Source organism: Fundulus heteroclitus, chromosome 8, assembly GCF_011125445.2.
Source record: "Fundulus heteroclitus isolate FHET01 chromosome 8, MU-UCD_Fhet_4.1, whole genome shotgun sequence".
NCBI lineage: Eukaryota > Metazoa > Chordata > Actinopteri > Cyprinodontiformes > Fundulidae > Fundulus > Fundulus heteroclitus.
The window spans coordinates 26,936,889-26,955,725 of NC_046368.1; the positions used below are offsets into that span (position 1 = coordinate 26,936,889).

At 39.8% G+C, this 18,837-nt stretch overlaps 1 protein-coding gene across 2 annotated transcripts; it reads right to left on the reverse strand.

Moving 5' to 3' along the window:
* Positions 1-547: 547 nt before the first annotated feature.
* On the reverse strand, positions 548-18,796 carry LOC118556460 (nucleolysin TIA-1-like). 2 transcript variants are annotated; one of them, XM_036140486.1, is made up of 12 exons: positions 18,588-18,796; positions 14,198-14,294; positions 13,885-13,983; positions 11,167-11,221; positions 9,348-9,435; positions 5,748-5,823; positions 5,542-5,647; positions 5,303-5,401; positions 5,142-5,226; positions 4,875-5,016; positions 4,610-4,758; positions 548-2,068 (listed from the first exon to the last, which is right to left on the reverse strand). In XM_036140486.1, the coding sequence occupies exons 1-12, from the start codon at positions 18,611-18,613 to the stop codon at positions 1,930-1,932; spliced, it is 1,161 nt and encodes a 386-aa protein (XP_035996379.1). In that variant the 5' UTR covers positions 18,614-18,796; the 3' UTR covers positions 548-1,929. The 2 variants fall into 2 exon arrangements, with proteins under 2 accessions (XP_035996379.1, XP_035996380.1); XM_036140487.1 differs by lacking the exons at positions 14,198-14,294; positions 18,588-18,796 and having other exon boundaries at positions 11,167-11,652.
* Positions 18,797-18,837: the final 41 nt, after the last annotated feature.

Below are 18,837 nucleotides of genomic sequence, written 5' to 3' on the forward strand. Positions count from 1 at the left end.
GATCGGATCAGGCCGCCTCCAAAGACGAGAAGCAAACAGTGTAAATGGGAGCTGTTATAAACATCAGCTTTTTTTTAATGGGACAAAGCAAAAAAAAAAAAAAAAAAAAAAAAAAAAAAAAACACAAACCATGTTACTGATGTGTGAACAGAACTCATCTTCTCAAAACATAGGCTGAAAACATTCATAGGCACTGCCTACTCAGATTTCTTTTTTTTTTTTTTGTTAAATTAAAAGTAACTTAACTTGATAAGGCAACAAAATGGATTTTCCAATTCTACTGACATGACTGGGAGACAAGCTGCAAGAGTCTGAGCTATAGAAGTAGGTTTCTTCATCTATAAAAACAATCACTACAACGGTGTAAAACAATAATTTAAATTATAAAGTTGCTTTTTTTTCCTTGAATCTAAAGACTTCTTGCATTACGTAGCAATGCTGCTTGTCCTCCAGTCTGCTGGACGAGTGAGATGTTGCTCTGCTTCTACGGCATACGGTTCAGCACTGGACAGAGATGCCCCCCCCCCCAGCCAGGAGCAAGCACGCATTCTCATGGAACATGTCTTTATACAGATTTAGTACAATTTAACAGACTGTTTGGCTATTTACATATAACAGGCTTCCAAATAAAATCGCAGAAAAAGTGGAATGCAAACAAAACAAAAAAAAAAAAAAAGAAAAGAAATTTCGAGTACTTCAAATTTTGTGAAAAGGTAACTAAGTTTTTGTGCAATCTTTGTCTGCCTGTACGTAAGAGAAGAGCGGCAGTAATCCCTGCAATTGTTTTGAGATACTAATTAAAAAAATTAGGTTGACAGCCACTTAATGGTGTCCAAAACAAACAAAAAAAAAAGGATCGTGCGTGTACATAATTTGATGGCATCAGCTCAACGTTTCTTTAGTCCTGAAATAAAACACAAAAGCTCTTTATACAATGTCAGCATTTAACGTTGCCCAAAAACAAAGAAGAAAACTCCTTTCTCAAGCAGTTTTGTAGCAACCCCCACCCCCCACCCCCACCCCAAAAAAAAAGAAAAAGAAAAGAAAAACAATGGCATAGTCCTTCTGGGTTTGGGGTAGATGACGGGGGCGTCGTCTTGGTGAGTAAAAGCATCAGTTCATGCACACACACACACACACACACAAACACGCACTTCTTTTCCACAGATGAGTTTCTCCATGGGGTCCGGTCCGGGACGTGAAGGAGCACTGGCGTTTGTTTGTACGTCGTTTTGTTGTGACCAATTTTCCTCCCAGCCTGCTAACCTCTACAGGCGGTCAGAATAGCGTGAGCACGTCCTGAGAGCTGCGTCACTACGGTAACGAGCGGACAGAGCGACGACGAGACGGGCTTCGACGGAGAGGAAAGGAGCAGCTCTGTGCCGGCGTGTGGAGCAGCTGTGTTGCGATGCTGTGGGATTACCGAGTGCTTGCTGTGGAAGCATTCGTCGCCTTTCCTCCCTGGATGGTTGCTAAACAGTGACACACAAATTCTGCCCCGTATCTCCGGCTTTTAGGCCCTGAAGACAGGGGATGGGTTTGATTTAATTCACTCGACACTCGTTTTTCTTTGAACTGAACGCTCTATTCCGGAAATCTCTCGACAGATTGGTAAATTTGCTTTTGGCTATGAACACACCAAATGATAAAAACAGGCCCAGGAATGCAATGTGCATTAGCGGTGGCTTTATCTGTGTTTAAGTGTGTATAGTCAACTTTCAACCTGCTGATTTGGGCAGTGGGTGAGGCTTTGGGCTGGTAAAAAACAAATAAAATAAAAAAAAAGTAAGATAAACGAAAAATAAATGGCAGACCAGCTTCACTAACAGAAATTTTGTGATGTGACAGTCAGAGCACATCTGGTGCACTCCTTCCCCCAGCAGAGTATAATCCTTGTGTCCTCGGACGTTTCAGAGGGGGCTACTGTGATCAGTGGGTGGGGTATCCAGTGGTGCTCATGCCTGCCTGGTTGGTTAGCATTGTCCCGTTGACTCCCTGGCCGGGCTCCACCATGCCTCCGTTGCTCACAGCGCCCACGCCCGTCCATCCGGCTCCAGCGTGTAAATGACTGAAAAAAGGGGGAGGGTTGGAACATCAGGTGAGAAAGTCACAACGCTACAGAAAGGTGGTTTCCATGTTTACGCAACATAAACTGAGCAAAATTAGGAGATTTCTCCTGTTACAACACAGACTGAAAAGACTCCGTTACGGCTCCACAATCCAGTGATTAAAGGGTATATAGCCACGCGATATGCTTATTAAAAAAAGACCAAAAACCATTTGATCATGGTAAAATAAGGTTATATAAACCAAGCCTCTATTTTGATAGTGTTTTGATGGTCTTTTTTGAGACGAAAGATAATTAGCTCCCGGGCGCGATTAACAAACATAAACAGACGTGGTGACATCTAGCAGGAGTATCGCAAAACTATTATAATGCCGGTTCGCTTAATTTATAAATCAATTGTAAAAAAATGTCGGGCCGAGCCTGACCGTCTGAAGTGCCTTGCAATAAAGCGGCAGCTTGGCATAGAGAACAACTGTTGTTAATTAAATACACCGATCTACAGAAACTTTAACAGGCTCATATCAGAACATTTCAATCAACTCTGCAGTCAACAAGTGAAGATATTTTCTCCTGTATTTTAAGATGATCAACATTACACCGGAGAAAATAACTTTTTGACAAATTTGGCAAAAGAATAAAAAATACAAATTATTCAGATTTAGTGTTACCAGCAGTTTGACGACATTTCTAGACTTGGATAAGACTTAATTTTTTTTTTAAAATTCAGAAATATTCGATAGAAATGTTTCCTACTTAAGTATTCAGAAAATAGAAACAAACACTAATCCTTAAAATGACTATGGTAGTCTTTAAGAATATGTGTGTGGACAATAAAATGAAAGGAAACGCACGGGTATTGTTAAAACATACAGTTTTGTTGTGAGTATGGTGGGTAACATTTTATTATGCATTTGCTATTAGTACTACCAGAAGATGTTAAACCTTAGAACTTACATTTTCATATCAAATATATACTTGTAAAATTTATGCCCAGCCAAGGATCTGACCCTTGGCTGTCACAACCAATTGAGCAAAAAAAAGTTGAATCAAAGTTGCTCAACCCCTGATTTAACCAAATATGCATCCAATTAACAACAAAGAATGCGTTAAGTTAAGCTTTTACTGTTAACTATAGACTCTGTGGAGTGTAAATGCCCTAATAATTGCCGTCTCTGTCTAATTTCCGTCCTGGGAGGCGGCTGCAGACTGAAGAGACCGAGCCGAGCTAGCTGGAATTTCTCTCTGGTAAAATTAGCAGCGCCCGGACTTGGAGTGCGCCCAGACATTCCTCCGTTCAGTGCAGGAGTACCGCGGGCGATTACTTCTTCAAAGGGCACAGTGGAACAAGATTAAGGTGACTCCTTGGAACGAAAAAACATTTTAAATGTTTAATCGTTTTTTCTTTAATATAACCTGTGCTAAAGGCCCAGTTTTAGACCACACTGTGGAAACTCACACAAGAAGCAGTCTAGGTAGGCAAAGGTTGGGGAGGAACGTTTCTGAACCCATAGTCAAAAGGCTCCATCAACAACCAGCCAATATCTACTGGCCCGCTGTTTGAAATAAACGCTTTTAGATCATGATATTCTTGCTGAACCAATAAACCTTTGACTAACCTTTATTTTTGATGCATCTGCTATTACCAAAGGATTAACCCAAAATAATATAATGCTCATCTCAGAGCTGTTTTTGCCTTTACTTTACATCTGTGTTCAAAGCTGACGAGCAAATTCAACCAGAAGGAAGACATTTTGAAGGTATGTAGTCTTCCCCAGCAGGGCTCTGCAGTATTTCACACCTCAGGAGGAACTTTAAATAGTTTTAAAAAGAGTCTATAAACTGTATGAGCAACCCATGGCAGAAGGCTTCATGGTAAAGACAAACGAAAACAGTCCATTTAACTCATTCTCAAGCCGTATTTCCATCAAAGTCTCATGCGAACCTTGAGTGAACTTTGAAAATGTTGCAAAAAAAAAAAAAAATGCATCAGACAGGTTTCCATTTACTGGTTTATAGCGAATTACCCAGGAGACGCACACCGTAATGTCATCATACGGTGACGTTGGCTGTAATAAACAGGAAATAATAATGTGCTGATTCTTATTTTTTTTTTTTTCTTCACGGAGGAGATGCTCGCGTCTCTTCATCACTCCACGCGTACCTCTTGTTGCTTCCAGCCCTGTTTGAGTGTTATGGGAAGATTCAGGAAGACGGCGGCAGCAGAAACAGCTGATCAGTCGTGTGAGTTAAACGTCTGCTACGTCAGAACGGATTCTACAAATGGTTTCAGTCTCCTCCGTTTACTGGTTTTTGGAAAAGTAAAAAACCACCCCATGCAAACGTAAAAACTTTTTCGCAAAATTTAGTGAGTTAATTCAAATTTTGCCCTTTCCATTAACCTTTTCTAACGCGATACTTCAAAATGTGCATTAAAAACATCGATGGAATCGTGACTTCTGCATGGATGTCAAAGCCAATAAAAACTGCCCTTTAATAAAAAGCGGCGCTGCTTATTTTGATCGACCAAATGCTTCCACTTACTTGTAGCCCTGCTGATCCCAGGCCTGTCCGTAGACGCCATAGCTTGGCACCTGCCAGCCATTGGGCACATATTGGCCGATCTGTTGTGTGTTGCTGTACCACTGGCCCCACTGATTGTATGGTTGAGCTGCAAAGCTCAGTGTGTTCTGCTGCAAAACAGAAAAGGTAAAAATCAAACCCAACAGAAGCAAAAACGCCTCGTTTAGCAGTAAACAGTAATAGTAAATAGCAGTAAAATAAAGTTTCTGAAGAGAAATCTCCGTACCTGCGCCATCTGTACCTGCTGTATGGGGCCCTGTACAATGTCTGTCGTTTCTTTCCCCCAGTAACACTTAACAATGTTGCCCTCTATGGAAGTGCCATTTACTGAAACTATGGCATGAGCTGCTGCCTCGTGGGAGTTAAACCTGCGGAAAGATAAAACTTAACACATTATATTGCCTAATATTAAGTTATCCTATAAAAGGCAAAGCTCATCTGACAAGGAGATCATCTTGCTGCCTAAAACCGGCGCATCTAAAAGTCCGCTCACCTCACAAAGGAGTAGCCTTTCTCCGGGAAAACGCGGATTTCCATTATTTGGCCAAAAGGTGAGAAGGTCTGTCTCATTATTTGCTCTGTGAAATAAATCAAAACGTGTAAATTGTATTCATCGCTTACAGGACTGCCGCTTGGTTTTAAACAGTTCCTCACCTGTGAGACCTTGTGCGACTCCCCCGCAGTAGACCGTACAGTTGCTGAGGCTGGACTGGTTTAACACCTCATCAAAAGAGAGCTGTTTGGTACTGGCTGCTAAAAATGGGGACAAACATGAACGAAGAAGCTCATGAAAACGGCCCCAGGTCTAAATGTACTATGCTAAAAATATTTAAAAACTGACATAAGTGTAACAGTTTCAGATTCTATTTTTTCCAGATTAACGGCAAACTTACTTTCGTTTGTCGTTTTGGGAGCAGGCTTCCTTGTTGCCCAGTTGGTCCTGATCTGCCGTCCTCCCAACCACTGCCCCCCCATTTGCTGAATGGCGTTCTCTGCATCCTGAACGGGAAAGAAACAGTAGCCACACAATAAGCTAAAACTCAGAACCAGCTGACACGTTCTGCATCACCACACGCTAGGTCCGTGAAGACAAACTTACCCATTTGTTGAAGAAGGAGACAAAACCATAGCCTTTAGATTTACCTGTGGCCATGTCCTTCACAACGCGACAGTCCCTGCATGCAAACAAACACATTTATAGAGTTTGATGAGACGGTTAAACAATGACTGGTGATTTCCAGTAGGAATATTAGGAAGTACTGATGTCATTTTATCCAATTAAAATGTAGCTTTCACACAATTGCAACTATTTCAAAAAAAGGAACATATATATATATATATATATATATATATATATATATATATATAGCACATAAACACTACCAGTGAAAGGTCTGAATGAACCTTTGTCATTCACAGCTTTTCCTTTTATTTATTTCTACACTGTAGAAACATATTGATGACTTAAAAACTATGAAGCTAAAGTATATACAATTATGTAACAAAAAATTATTAAGTAATTCAAAATATATTTTATTTACACTTGAGATTCTTCAAAACAGCCCCCCTCTCTTCATTAATGCTCTGCCCACTCTTGGCAGCCCCTTAAAGAGCTTCAGGGGGTAGTCGCCTGAAATGGTTTTCCAACAGTCTAGGAGGAGTTCCCAGAGCTGGGAATAAAAATAAACCATTGAAGGAGAAGGTGATACCGAACTTTTCACTGGTAGCGTATCAATATGACCCTCTTAGCCAGCTGAAATTAAAATCCTAAAATAGCTTTCCCCATAGTGATAGTCAGAAACTGAAGACTGTAAATACTGTTTTTATGTTAAATTGGGATAATCTGGATTTGTTTTTCCCTTTAAGCAGCGTTGTGTAATTTTTGGCCACTAGGGGTGCTAGACCTTTAACTTCCAGATTCACCAGCCCTGATGCAAAATCAAAGTCTCCGTCCATGTTTTGGAATCTGACAGCAGACCAGTTTGGACCGTGTCATGGAGTCGCTTGTAAGGACAAGGCCACATATATGCCTCAAGATTAAACCCTAGATCAGAGAACCAGAAATATATCTGATCAGGTAAGAGTCCTATCTGTTTTGTTTTGTTGTTACAGCAGTCTGAGAAAACTAGAATGGGTCACATGACACATTTAGCGAACTTAATAGGCGAGCTTTTGAGAAGGGTAGCCCCCGGGGAGCATCCATATGCACAAAGTGCTGTATACTGACCTGGAAAATTATTTAATATACCTCATATTAAGCCAATTTTTGGGTTGAAACGTATACAGTGCTGATTTAAATAGGGTTTTTGCTAGGGGTCGACCAATACGTCAGCCGGCTGATATTTTGGACCAATATTTGCGTTTTTTCCCCTTGTGTTGGTATCGGCTGATACATTGATCCGTTTGTTGATCCATTACCAAATATCCCTATGTCTGATCTCCAAGATGACAAGCTGTCAACGGCTGTGCGCGTGTTCATTCCCATGGAGAATCATGTATGCACATGAAAATAATTACCAATCACTATAAGTACAGCATCTAACTTTGCATGAAATAATGTCCATACACTGCAGCCGTGTCAAGTGTTTTTTTCTTCTCCTTCTCCCCACTCAATGAAAGAATCTCTTATCTTGCTGTGAAACATTCATTAAGTGCGAGCACAGCGCTGCCACAAGATTGGTGATGCGGGTTTTTTGGACCATAAGGCGCACCGGATTCTAAGGTGCACTAAATATTTTTCTTAAGTGTGTAATATCCCTCCGCTCCTTCACGTACACGGCTCTCTGAGAGGGAGACTATCCGTCTCTATCGGGAGGACAAAGTAGTTGGACTACACTGCCCTGTAAGTTCAAAATAAACTTAAACATTTTACCCTTCATAGTTGAGCGTACTGTTGCCTACATTTCTTGTGGGGAATTCCTACAATTCCCAGACTTCTTGCCAGTGGGACGAAGCGGCGGAACGAATGGTAAAATGTGTGATTAGCTAGCTGAGCTCCTAGAGCCGTCTCTCTAACCATTTCTAGAGAGGGACTGAGATGCTGCACGTCCTTGGGACCGCCTGCTTGGAGCAGCTCAGTGCATCAAGCTCGGTGTCACATATAAAACAGTTCGATATAAAGACTTCTTACCTCCAAGCAGTTTATAGTGTGACACTGCGTAAGTAAATGTGTGGAGTTCGCTTCGAGTAGGCGAGGACCTCTGCGGAGTGAACTAAGCCCAAGTATGTGGGTTTTCTTACATGAATCCTCTTCTAGTTTAGACATTACAGTCAGGCAGTCTTGTAGACAGCTCTGGGGTCTGATCACTGAGCTATATAATACACTGGAGTGCTAATCACCGTCTGTTTGAACGAGTCGCTTTGAAGCCACCAGCCGCCATATTGGTACTCCCTATTTCCCCCCAGTAACTAAGGAATATGTGCGCTACAGCATGGAAATAACAAGGCTTTTCTCATGTTCAGGGGGGGCTTAAGACTTTTAAAATGTCAAATGCCATATAGTTTTATGTTATGTTCTAAAAATATCAAGTACTGAGAAAGTCATGTGCTGAAATATTTTGCATTTTATTCATTTAAATATATATATTTAACATTTATAAATATAAAAATAATATACAAAAACATATATTTACATATGTGTATACATATATATATACATATATACATATACACATACTTATATATACATATATATATATATTTAATATGAATAACATGTAAAATATTTCAGCACCTAATTTCCTAGTAGTTAATAGTTTTAGTACATCCACTGACTGTAAAATTACCTGTGAAACGTTTTCCCACAGCCAGAAAACTGCTTGTTGTTGCAACCAAATCCTGTGGGATTCTGTGAGAGTAGGGAGTAGCAAGATGGCGGCCAGTGACTTCAGTTTTTCGGCAAAATCAGCACTCCAATGTATAATATAGCTCAGTGGGTCTGATCAGGTAGTGACACAGTGTACCGTAATGCTACGAAAATATCCATTGAGCAGAGCGGCTTAGTTGCAAATCAAAAGTTGTAGTTTCACATTTTAACAGATTTTTGAGCACATTGTACCACATAAAATCAGTTAGTAAGCACAACGGTAATCATATGTAAGGTGCACCGGATTATAAGGCACAGCATAAATTTTTGAGAAAATTTAAGGATTTTAAGTGTGCCTTATAGTCCGAAAAATACGGCCTCTTTCAAACTGCGATCTTAAGCTGATTGTTAAAATTAGCTTGTGTAAACAGGTTTTGAGACTTGTGTAACATTTGTTATCATTGTGTAATTTTTATCATGTAAAAAGAAGAAATATCTATATTGGCTTCACAAAGTGGCACAAAACACTCCCAAAACAAATTGGCAGCACATATTTGGTATCGGTTAGACTGATGTCAAAATAATCGGTATCAGTCTTAAAAAACCTGAATCGGTCTAGTTTTGACACTGGTAACGTTCTTATGTTTAAGATTATTCAAAGAGAGAAAGACTTTTTTCTTTCTGAGTAAAGACAAAGATTAAACTGTATGTTTTTTTCCTACACTTGCAACAGTTTATCTGTTGTACTTCAGGTTTGAGTTTGTTTCTCTATGATCCTTTTTGATCGACTCAAAATTATTTTGCACACTATGAACTTGAGCAGAAGAAACGTTAGAGGGAAGGACCCCCGTCATTGATGGACTGCGGGATAAGCAGTGATGAGAATAAACTTACGATATTTTTCCAAATGGAGCAAAAGCTGCTTTTATGTCATCTGTGGTGATTTCTGGACTGAGGTCTCCAACAAAAACATGGAAGTGACCTAAAAAATAAAAAGCAGTTTTCAGAAATAAAAACTTAACATTGTAAAAAAGAATTAGTAGCTTCACTATTTTAGAGTGTAAAACATTAAATCTAAAACCATTTCCCAAGAAGCACTCCTTACCTATGCACTCCACAAATGTCCACTTTTTGCACCATCTCAAGGATGTTTAAAACTAGTAATACCCCTGGAAACCTATGAAATGTTGTCACTAATTTGGCTAAATGTTTAGTATCATTTATTCAGCAGGAGGGAGAACCTCCACCAATCAAGTTGTTTGAAGACCAACAGCTTTTCTCTCAGCACTATGACCGGCCTTCCTGTCCGGTCATAGTGTAGAAAAGCAATCCCAAGGCAGGACGTTATCTTCTTATAACTTTCTTTCAACTGTGAATTTTTTTATCACTTTTCCAATACAGCCAACTTTCCTGAGTGTATGGCTGATATCGGTCCTGTGAAAAGATTATCCCACCCAAACAGTGGACCTCTGCAGATCCTTCACAGTTCCAATGGAAATCTTGGCTGCTTCTATAATTAATGTTATCCTTCCCCAGCTTCTTAGTTTATGTACACAACCATGTATTGAACAGTTCTCTGTGAGCTAATCAAAGCTTAGTGTATTGTTTTATTACATAAAATTGCATTATATTTCTTCGCAGCTTCCTTCCTGACCCATCTGTTGTGTTCCTTGGTCTTCATGATGCTGTTGTTCTCTAACGAACCCCTGAGGTCTTCACAGAAGAGTTGGATTTGAACTGAGATTAAATTACACACAAGCAGACTCCCTCCACCCCCCCCCCCCCCCCCATTCCACGGGTAATGCACTTCTTTTAAAATACATTCAAGATTCAGGATGCACTGTGTACAATGTTGAGACAGTTCAAAGAGTCTACATACTTTTGCAAGGCAATGCAATTCCCATTTCTCTCAAGCTAGCTTTCCTGCAACAATTGTAAAAATCTTAAAATAAACAAATGTTTGAAATTAAGCAAATTTTATATTGACGAATAGGGGTGTGACAATATCTCATATCACATGATTTAGAAGAAAAAGAAAATTTCTCTTTATAGTCCCACAGACGTGAAGGTTTGTCTCTGTTTAAGCAATCCCTTAAGGATTTCCTTTTTAATTTTGACGTTTGCGATAACGCTCATCCTCTGCTGCTTTAGAATTAACTTAAAATCAGATTAGCTTGTTTTTTTCACTACTATAAACTGTGTGGAACTGTGTCTTTGCAACTATCATGCGTGAATTTCCCCATTGTGGGACAATAAAGTTTTTTTTTTTTTTCTTATCCTAGGCAACCACTTTCCGAGTCATAAAGGGAACATTTCATGCATAATCCACTTATATAGTCCCTAAATACATTTTATAGTGTATTTTTAATCTCTAGGAGTGCAGAAAATAAGAATTTAGTCTCTCCAGGAGCTGCATAGATATCTTTATATTTGGTTTGGGTATTTTTTTATCTGTTCAGTTATCTCTGTTACGTTTTATAAACAATCACAGCACAGTATTTGCTGAACAAGGCCAGACTCCAGACTTTCACGAATACACCTTTTTCCCCCGCTACGATTTTTTGTAGTCTGAACTTAAGAATGGCGGAGCTACAAGTAGAGAAGTGAAAATGTTCGGTTGTTTATTACGCCACCGCCCATCATACTACTAAAATGACCAAACAGGGTGGAGTGGAACTAAGAGCCGAAATGATGAGTTAGATGAATAACTTACTGCTTGTGTCTTTCTTCTGGCTGGTTGGGGTTGTGGCCCAGTTAACCTTCACCTCCTGCAAGAGACACAGATGCAAAGAGCGGGGAAGATGAAAAAGTGAGACATGAAGCATGCCTGGGGAAGATAGGAGGGTTGCTTTTCTCTGATTAGAGGGTGGGGTCACACACCAGCTTTACGTTTGGTTTTATTTTGTGATTGAGAACTTTCGATTAAGATGGCCTCTGAAAGCCACATAAATGTTTAAACCACCAATACAAACTAATTATCCATGGTTATCTAATTTTACATATACCTCTGAATTTAAGACATTAATATACAGTGGAGTACAAAAGGGATATTATGACTTCACCTTTATAATGAGGAACATTTCATTTTCAGTCTAGTAATTTGGAGTAAAACTGTAGGAAGTAAGGTCCAAATAACAAGGGACTTACAAACAAGTGATTTTTACGAACTTGTTATACTCCTCAAATGGTCCTTCAATACCTGTTGAGGATAAAATATTTTCAACTGAAAGTATTTTTTCTTAAAAGGTGCTCTTATGTGGATTCTATGTGGAAACAACTTTGCAAAGAACACACAGCATTAAAGATGTAGGGGCACAGAAGAGCATCAATTAAAGAAGATCAAAGAAAAGTTACATGTTGTATAAGAACACAGCAGGGCCACATTATATTCAATGAATTCATAAACACAGGAAGGGCTGAATAAAAACGGTCGTTAAAACAGACAGCATGGAGAATGAAGTGACCGAAGACAGATGGGACTGCATCCATTAACGTGTTAATGATTCCTTGATGAACCCAGAAGAAAGCTAGTGCCCAGGCGATCAGAAGATGTTTCGCTTTATTGGCCCTGACCAGTGATTGGACAGATAAAAACTCTCCCCCACCCCCCAAAATAAATAAAAATTAAATAATAAAAATCAATGAACACACCATGCAAAGCGCTACCGAATCACTGCAAACACTTTTCAGGGCAGACACTGCAACTAAGTGAAGAAACCTGAGAGATAACTAGATAACTAATTAGGAGTTTAAATGAAAATCAAACAAGAGAAGCAAGAAGCTATTTTAAAGGAAGATGTACTCTCAACTACATGCAGTTTACTCAAGCTGCGTGTGAATGAGAGGGCAAGAGTTCAGCAAATAACAGGAAGGCTGAACATGCTACGGTAAAGGTGCCCTACTTTATACTTGTGAGCTTTAAACATGCTGGATTTAGAGAGTTTGGTAGCCTTTTAGAAATTTTATATCTACAATTTCCAACCAGGCTAACTGCTAATATGAGATCAGCTATAATCATTTTAAAAGGACGGCTATCTCAGAAACAGTGGCTCAGCTCTTAATGCAAATAATCAATGAGCGCTCAGGGCAGGAAGGCTAGAAAATAATATTCTGAATGCTGTTCTTGTATCTTATATTCCAAATTAGTTAAAATTGGCATTGGATTGCTAAAGCTTTACAAAAATCGGAAATGTGAAATAGGTCATGAAATTTTGATCGGTGCATCTCTACTTTCCAGTCAGTTTAAAGGCTCGGCATTTGGGCTGCACAATTTAATGCACGTGCATTACTACGCACTATCACTTTGAAAAAGAACTGCAAAGAATTTAAATAACCAATTATCCAGGCTCACTATGTTAGTAATACAATTAGTGAAGCTTGTTTAATGCAGTACAAAATGTTTGAGAGGGTAAACTTGTGTTAAGGTGGCACAAATACACTGGTATTTAGGTTAACAATTAACAAAAATCAGGAAAGCAATGAGGTTAATCTGATTTGGAAAATAAATGTGTTATTACTGACACTATTTCATGTAAACATGACCCACTGGCTATATTTTTAGTCAATACAGGCTCTGAAGTTAGCTTTCAGCTATGTTAAGCCTGGACAAAGTAAATTTAGTTTCCTTGTGACAAAGTTTTCCGATACCCTGAAACCCCTAAATAGAAGCGCAGCGGATGTTGACTGGATTTAGGAGCAGAACGGTCATTTATTAGTTTCGCTGCAGGGTTAGAAAGCTGAAACGAAGGGTTAGAAAAAGGCAACAGGATGCAGGTGAGAAACGAAAAAGTAATGAATTCTTAAACAATTTGACTGTGAGAAGTTAAAAAGGAACATATCTGACAACATTTTAGGAAACAAAGATGCAAGCAGCATGTATTCAATTGCCTAGAATGCAAAATACACCATTTATCAATATATTAATATTATGACAGCAATAATCAGAATAAGAAATTTGCTGAAAGAATAAAAAAAACTTTCAAGTCAGCGTTGGAGGCGCATGTAGATCAGCCTGTTTCTGGCGTTTTGTTCCTGACGTCTTCTCACTATCTTCTATGTGGTATGGATAAGGAAATGGCAGTCTGGACCTATTCTGCAACATAACTGTACAAAAATCAGACGACTACAGTATAACAATTAACTGACGGATGCAAAACAGGAGATCGCCGATTTGCGCGTTATGTTAACGAACATAAAACCTGACTGCGAATCTCGAGGTGAAGCTTTTAACGTTCGAAGAAAGGCGAGACTGGTAAAGTGTGGCGCTCCAAACTCAGACGCTTTGTGCACAGCAAACATAGATGAGCATGGAGTGGGGACGAAAGGAGGACACATTTTGACCAAAACGGGTTTTGCCGGTTGTTTGATTCTAACTCTGCCCACCCAGCCTTGCCCTTGCTCACTCACTCACCGAGGAGATATGATAACTTACCTTACCCAGTATTTTCCGACCGTTCATGGCTGCAATTGTAGCAGTGGCATGTCTATGCTCATAGAACTCCACAAAGCAGTACGGATCATGACCTGCTGTCTGGAGTGGACAGAAGACACAGATTATGTAAACGTGATCATAATGACGGCAGCATCAGGCAATGAGAAGGGATGACGATGCGTAATTTGTGCATGCTATAAGAAACAAGCTTAGCATCGAAACAAAAGAGGACACGTCAGAAGTGTTTACATCTTTGTATGCATCAGTTTTGAGAAGTGAATAATGCGACAAAACGATAAAGACTGAAACTCACATCTACTATCATTTTACAGCTTTTACAGGGCCCGATTTGGCTGAACAGTTCCAAGATGAGGGCCTCCGTCACGTCCCGGGACAGATTCCCCACATACCTACAAACAAAACACAAACGGCAGCAGCACAACAGAGTCATGATAAAGACTTTGGTGGTAAATAGATCCTACGTGAGCGTGGTAGCAAGGTCGTCTTCTGACATGTTGTCTGATCATGAATGTAGACGGGACAGATGGGGACTGGAAGGTTTTGAACGTTGGGTAGTTGTTTGTAGTTTCTGTGACCTCAGCCCTCATCCCTGGCCAACCGGCCAGCAGCTGACTGAGAAAGTCTCTTTTTACGGTCAGTGAATGCCCCATATCTAAGCACTACTAGGTGGCTTGAGAACAACACGGTAGCTATTTTCCCCACTGAAGGTACTGGGATTTAATAACCTCAGATTCGTTTTACCAAGGTAAAAAAAAAAAAAGTAATTTGTGTCCTTTGTTAAAAAAAAGATGATTTTCTATCACAGAAATTGGAATAGGTCAAACTTGAATCCCTCTCTTCCACCATTGCCACTTCCGTTTGTACAAATTGATTTGAAAAATGAAAACATCAGTGGTTGCTGATCATTTTGCTTTTTCATGATTTTGCACTTTAGGTTGTATCATATCTAAGTCTTAAGTCTAACCTGCAAAGAGGCCAACTGTCTTTTACCAGGAAGGGTGAATATTTTACACAAAAGCTCCTGTGTAAGATTTCAATCCCTGACATGCTAGATTTGGAAATATTCTGTAGTCTTTAGAGAACTCTCCGTTGAGTTAGCGATCTAACTAGGGGTGGGGGATAAAATGTTTCAATCAAATTATAATTGCTTTGAAACCTTGTGAATCGTAATCTGTCAACCGATACACAGACCTAGGATCTACGTTCTCCTACAGAAACATATGTATAGTTAATCAAACTCGCCACACCTGAACCAAATGATTCTACGACCTCCTCAGCAGCCATCAAGCACTGCAGGGGCCTGTTAATCCCCCATGTGTTTAACTCGGGTGTGTGAAGGCAGGGCGACGTCTAAAACAAGTAGAACGGTGGGTCCTGGGGACCACAGACCCCTGGTTCAACATGCTGACTACAAATTTAAAAGCTTACGCATAGGGTGGGCCTTAGCTTCTCAAACACCCATAAATAATCCAGTATCACTGATAGCAGGAAAGCTTGAACATATTTTAAGACTGTTAATTAAAAAAAAAAAAAAAAAGAAGTAGGAATCTGTTAAAATGGGCAAATACAGGACTTTACCAAAACAGGAATCAGCAATCATCAATAAAACTCTGATTCATCGCAGACTAAAATTATTCCTAGAGAAATTATACTTGGAGAATGAAATTTTTTCTTGACAATTTCGGTTGTTGTTTTTTTTTCTCGCACCTATTATATCTTCGTTACCATGAACTAATATGTGGAAGTGACTGAAGGGAGATGGTAGACTTCTGAAAACCAAAGTTTTTTTTTTTTTTTTTAAATCTTCCATTACCTACGTTTCTACCCTGAGGGACAAAGACCAATTACGACCCAGTTGGGTTTAGTTAGAAGCAACTCAACTTTTGCACGGAGCACAAAAATCTTCAAACTAAAGCTTGACTAGCTCTTAGCAAAGATTGAACATTTCATTCCCTTTCTGTGAACTTTGGTTCTGCATATTAAAACATCTTGGCCCACTTATTCCCATCGCATTATGTAGGAATCTGCTGACAGCAACATCCTACAGGCCATTCAGAAAATTCTTTACAATAAATAATTTCCTCCTTTTAAATGTTAATATTAATAGAGAACTTGTAAATTAGAAAAAGTGCTTTCTGTGATTTTATTATAGGGCCTTTTTATATGTCAACAACCCACAGAAAACAAGACTTTGTTCCGTTTCTGTTAACATGTTTATACGACAATGTTCTAATTACAACCTGCGCTCACATGGCAGCAGGAGAAACTTAAAAACGGGTGTAATTCCCATGCCGCGCCACTAGTGGTGCTATGTTTGGTCAGCATGCAACGCTGTCGACGGCGTCGCTGGGTGGGTTGATCGGCTGATGCCCTCCAAGCTGGGAGAAAGGCTGAAACAACTCTGCAGAAGGCTGTGGAACTGCGTTCTGGGGCATTCAGACCCAACGCGATTTGAACGTCAGGGGCACCTGGTTAAATGCAAAGTCTATAGTAGACGTGCCTCTAGGAGCATCGAGAGGTCCTGCGGCGCATTTTCAGATTTCAAGCGACTGAACGTCCAAAGCAGCAGACACTAGAGTTGGAACATCTGAACTTGTGCAGCTGGACGTCAACCAGCCAGAGGGCCTCCACTATGTGACGCAGTGGCGCATTTTAAAGGGCCAGTAAAAGCCGGGACGTCAACAATGGAGGACAAACTCATTGCTGCTCTTTGTGCCCCTCCTAAAAAAAATAAGACCAGAGTGGGTTTGGTAGATTTTTTTCACACGATCCCCCTGAGGAGCGGAAGAGCGAGGTAAGCGAGCTTGCGCATGTGAAGTTATTCAAAAAAAAGGACTTGGTGAAACTTATGAAAAAATAAAATTGCAGACTCTACCTTTAAAGGTACAATAAGTAGTGACATCTAGTGGTTAAAATCGGAACAACACACACACACGTTGCCTTTCAATGATCCTATGGCTGTGGAACCCCACTGAGTCCATCGTTACACAGGACAGGTTTATGATGTATTCTTTCTATTTCTGGTCTGCTTCTCTTACAGGCTTCTACGTCTGCAGGATGCTGTTCTTTTGCCCAAATGAAACGCCAAATGTTCTCTGCTTTGAGAACCCTGGGAACTTTCATGTGATTGGCTCAGGAACCAGGAACTAAACGTGGGCTACGCACTGAGCCGAAGTGGTTCCGGACCGTCCCTCTAGGTTTGAAAGTAGAAAAACGTGACAAAGACATTGTTGATGGACAGGACCGACTGTTCATAGGGAATGTTACTTCAATCCCGGGTCACAGATGAGAATGGTTTAAGTTGATTTTACAGTAAATTCTTTACTTATTGCTACTTTAATACAGCAATACTTTTGGGAGTTGCACAAACTTAAAGGTCTTAGGGTAAAAAAATGGAATATAAAGCCGCATTACAAAATTATTTACTTTTTACTTTACCTTACATCAGGCTTTTAGATCATTTCAGTTTTACTCACTTCATTCCAATATAAATAAAAAATGTTCACGCCACAATCACAAACAAAACCAAATAAATGCAGACGGCATCCATATTTAAATATTAAAAACCTAAGATACGGTGCAATTATTTGAATAATTCCCCAACTTATTCCATAGTTTGACTCCAGAAATTGAGATACACATCCTCTTTAATGTAGCTTCTACGTGTGCTCATTAAAAATGTTTTCTTCTGTGATCAATATGATTCAGTATTAATGCAAAAAAAGAGAGATTACGCTAAGAGATTAGCGTAGTTTACACATTTTACACACACACACACATATATATATATATATATATATATATATATATATATATATATATATATACTTGATATGAATTATTTTATGGCCCTAACATTTTAACTGAGTGCTGCTTTTTCATCACTAAACTTTACAGACTAGCCTCCGTTTGTCAATTAATCCCCAAACCCTCTTAGGAATAATGGTTTTAATGTCAAAACAACTAAATTGTCCCGCCGTTTACTTTATCTGCTCTAACGTAAACTGTTTACTCTGAATCATTGACGAATAAATACATGATAATGCATGTTTCTTAATAAAACAATAGGATTCCTTTTTGCACAAACCACCGACGGGCACTTCAGGGGAAAAAAAAAACCTAAACGCATCTGAGCACATATTTCTGATGTGCCTTTTGTGGTGAATTGTGTTTACCAAAATAACGTTACCGCTGACTTAAAGGTTAGAATTTAAACTAGTGGCCTGCACACAATGACCAACATCATGTACCGCTGTTCGGAGGTAAAAGGCACACAAAACAGAACGGGTCGATGCAATGTAACACACAATAGGATTTTACCGCGGTGCTCGGTAGCATTAAGGTGTTTCCTGAAGCTCAACACGGGGGGAAACGAGCATATTTCACTGGAAGGGAGAAGCTTGACGAAGACAGATCCAGCGGGTATTTTTAGGATTTTTCTGGAAGTAGCTAGCTAGTTATCTAGCTAGCATTAAGCGTTTCAACTAAACCCTCTACCTTAACAAAAAAAAAATCACCTCGTTAATCGCAATGGCAGCGGGACCATTGTAACTCCTGAAACAAAATCTGTTTTTATTTTTAAAACACAGATACCAAGAGACGTTTATATTTACATGTACCGCTCAATGTTGTGTGACGAATAAAAGCGGCTAGCTGTGAGAGCAACGCAGTCATGCACTTACAGGGTTTTCGGCTGCTCGTCGTCCATTCTGTCTCACTTGGTGGCCGAAAGCAAGTCGCGACCTTGTGAGCAAATCCGCGACGGTCACAGTCAGCTGTCGGTGGCGCGGTCACGATAGTTTAGTGTGAGATGTAGAGGGATTTGACACCGTCGTTAGCTTCGGAGTGAACAATGGGCTGCCGACAAAGATGGCGGAGCGACCGGGGGCCGATTCCAAACGCGCATGCGCAACAGTTCAGCCAAAGGCGACT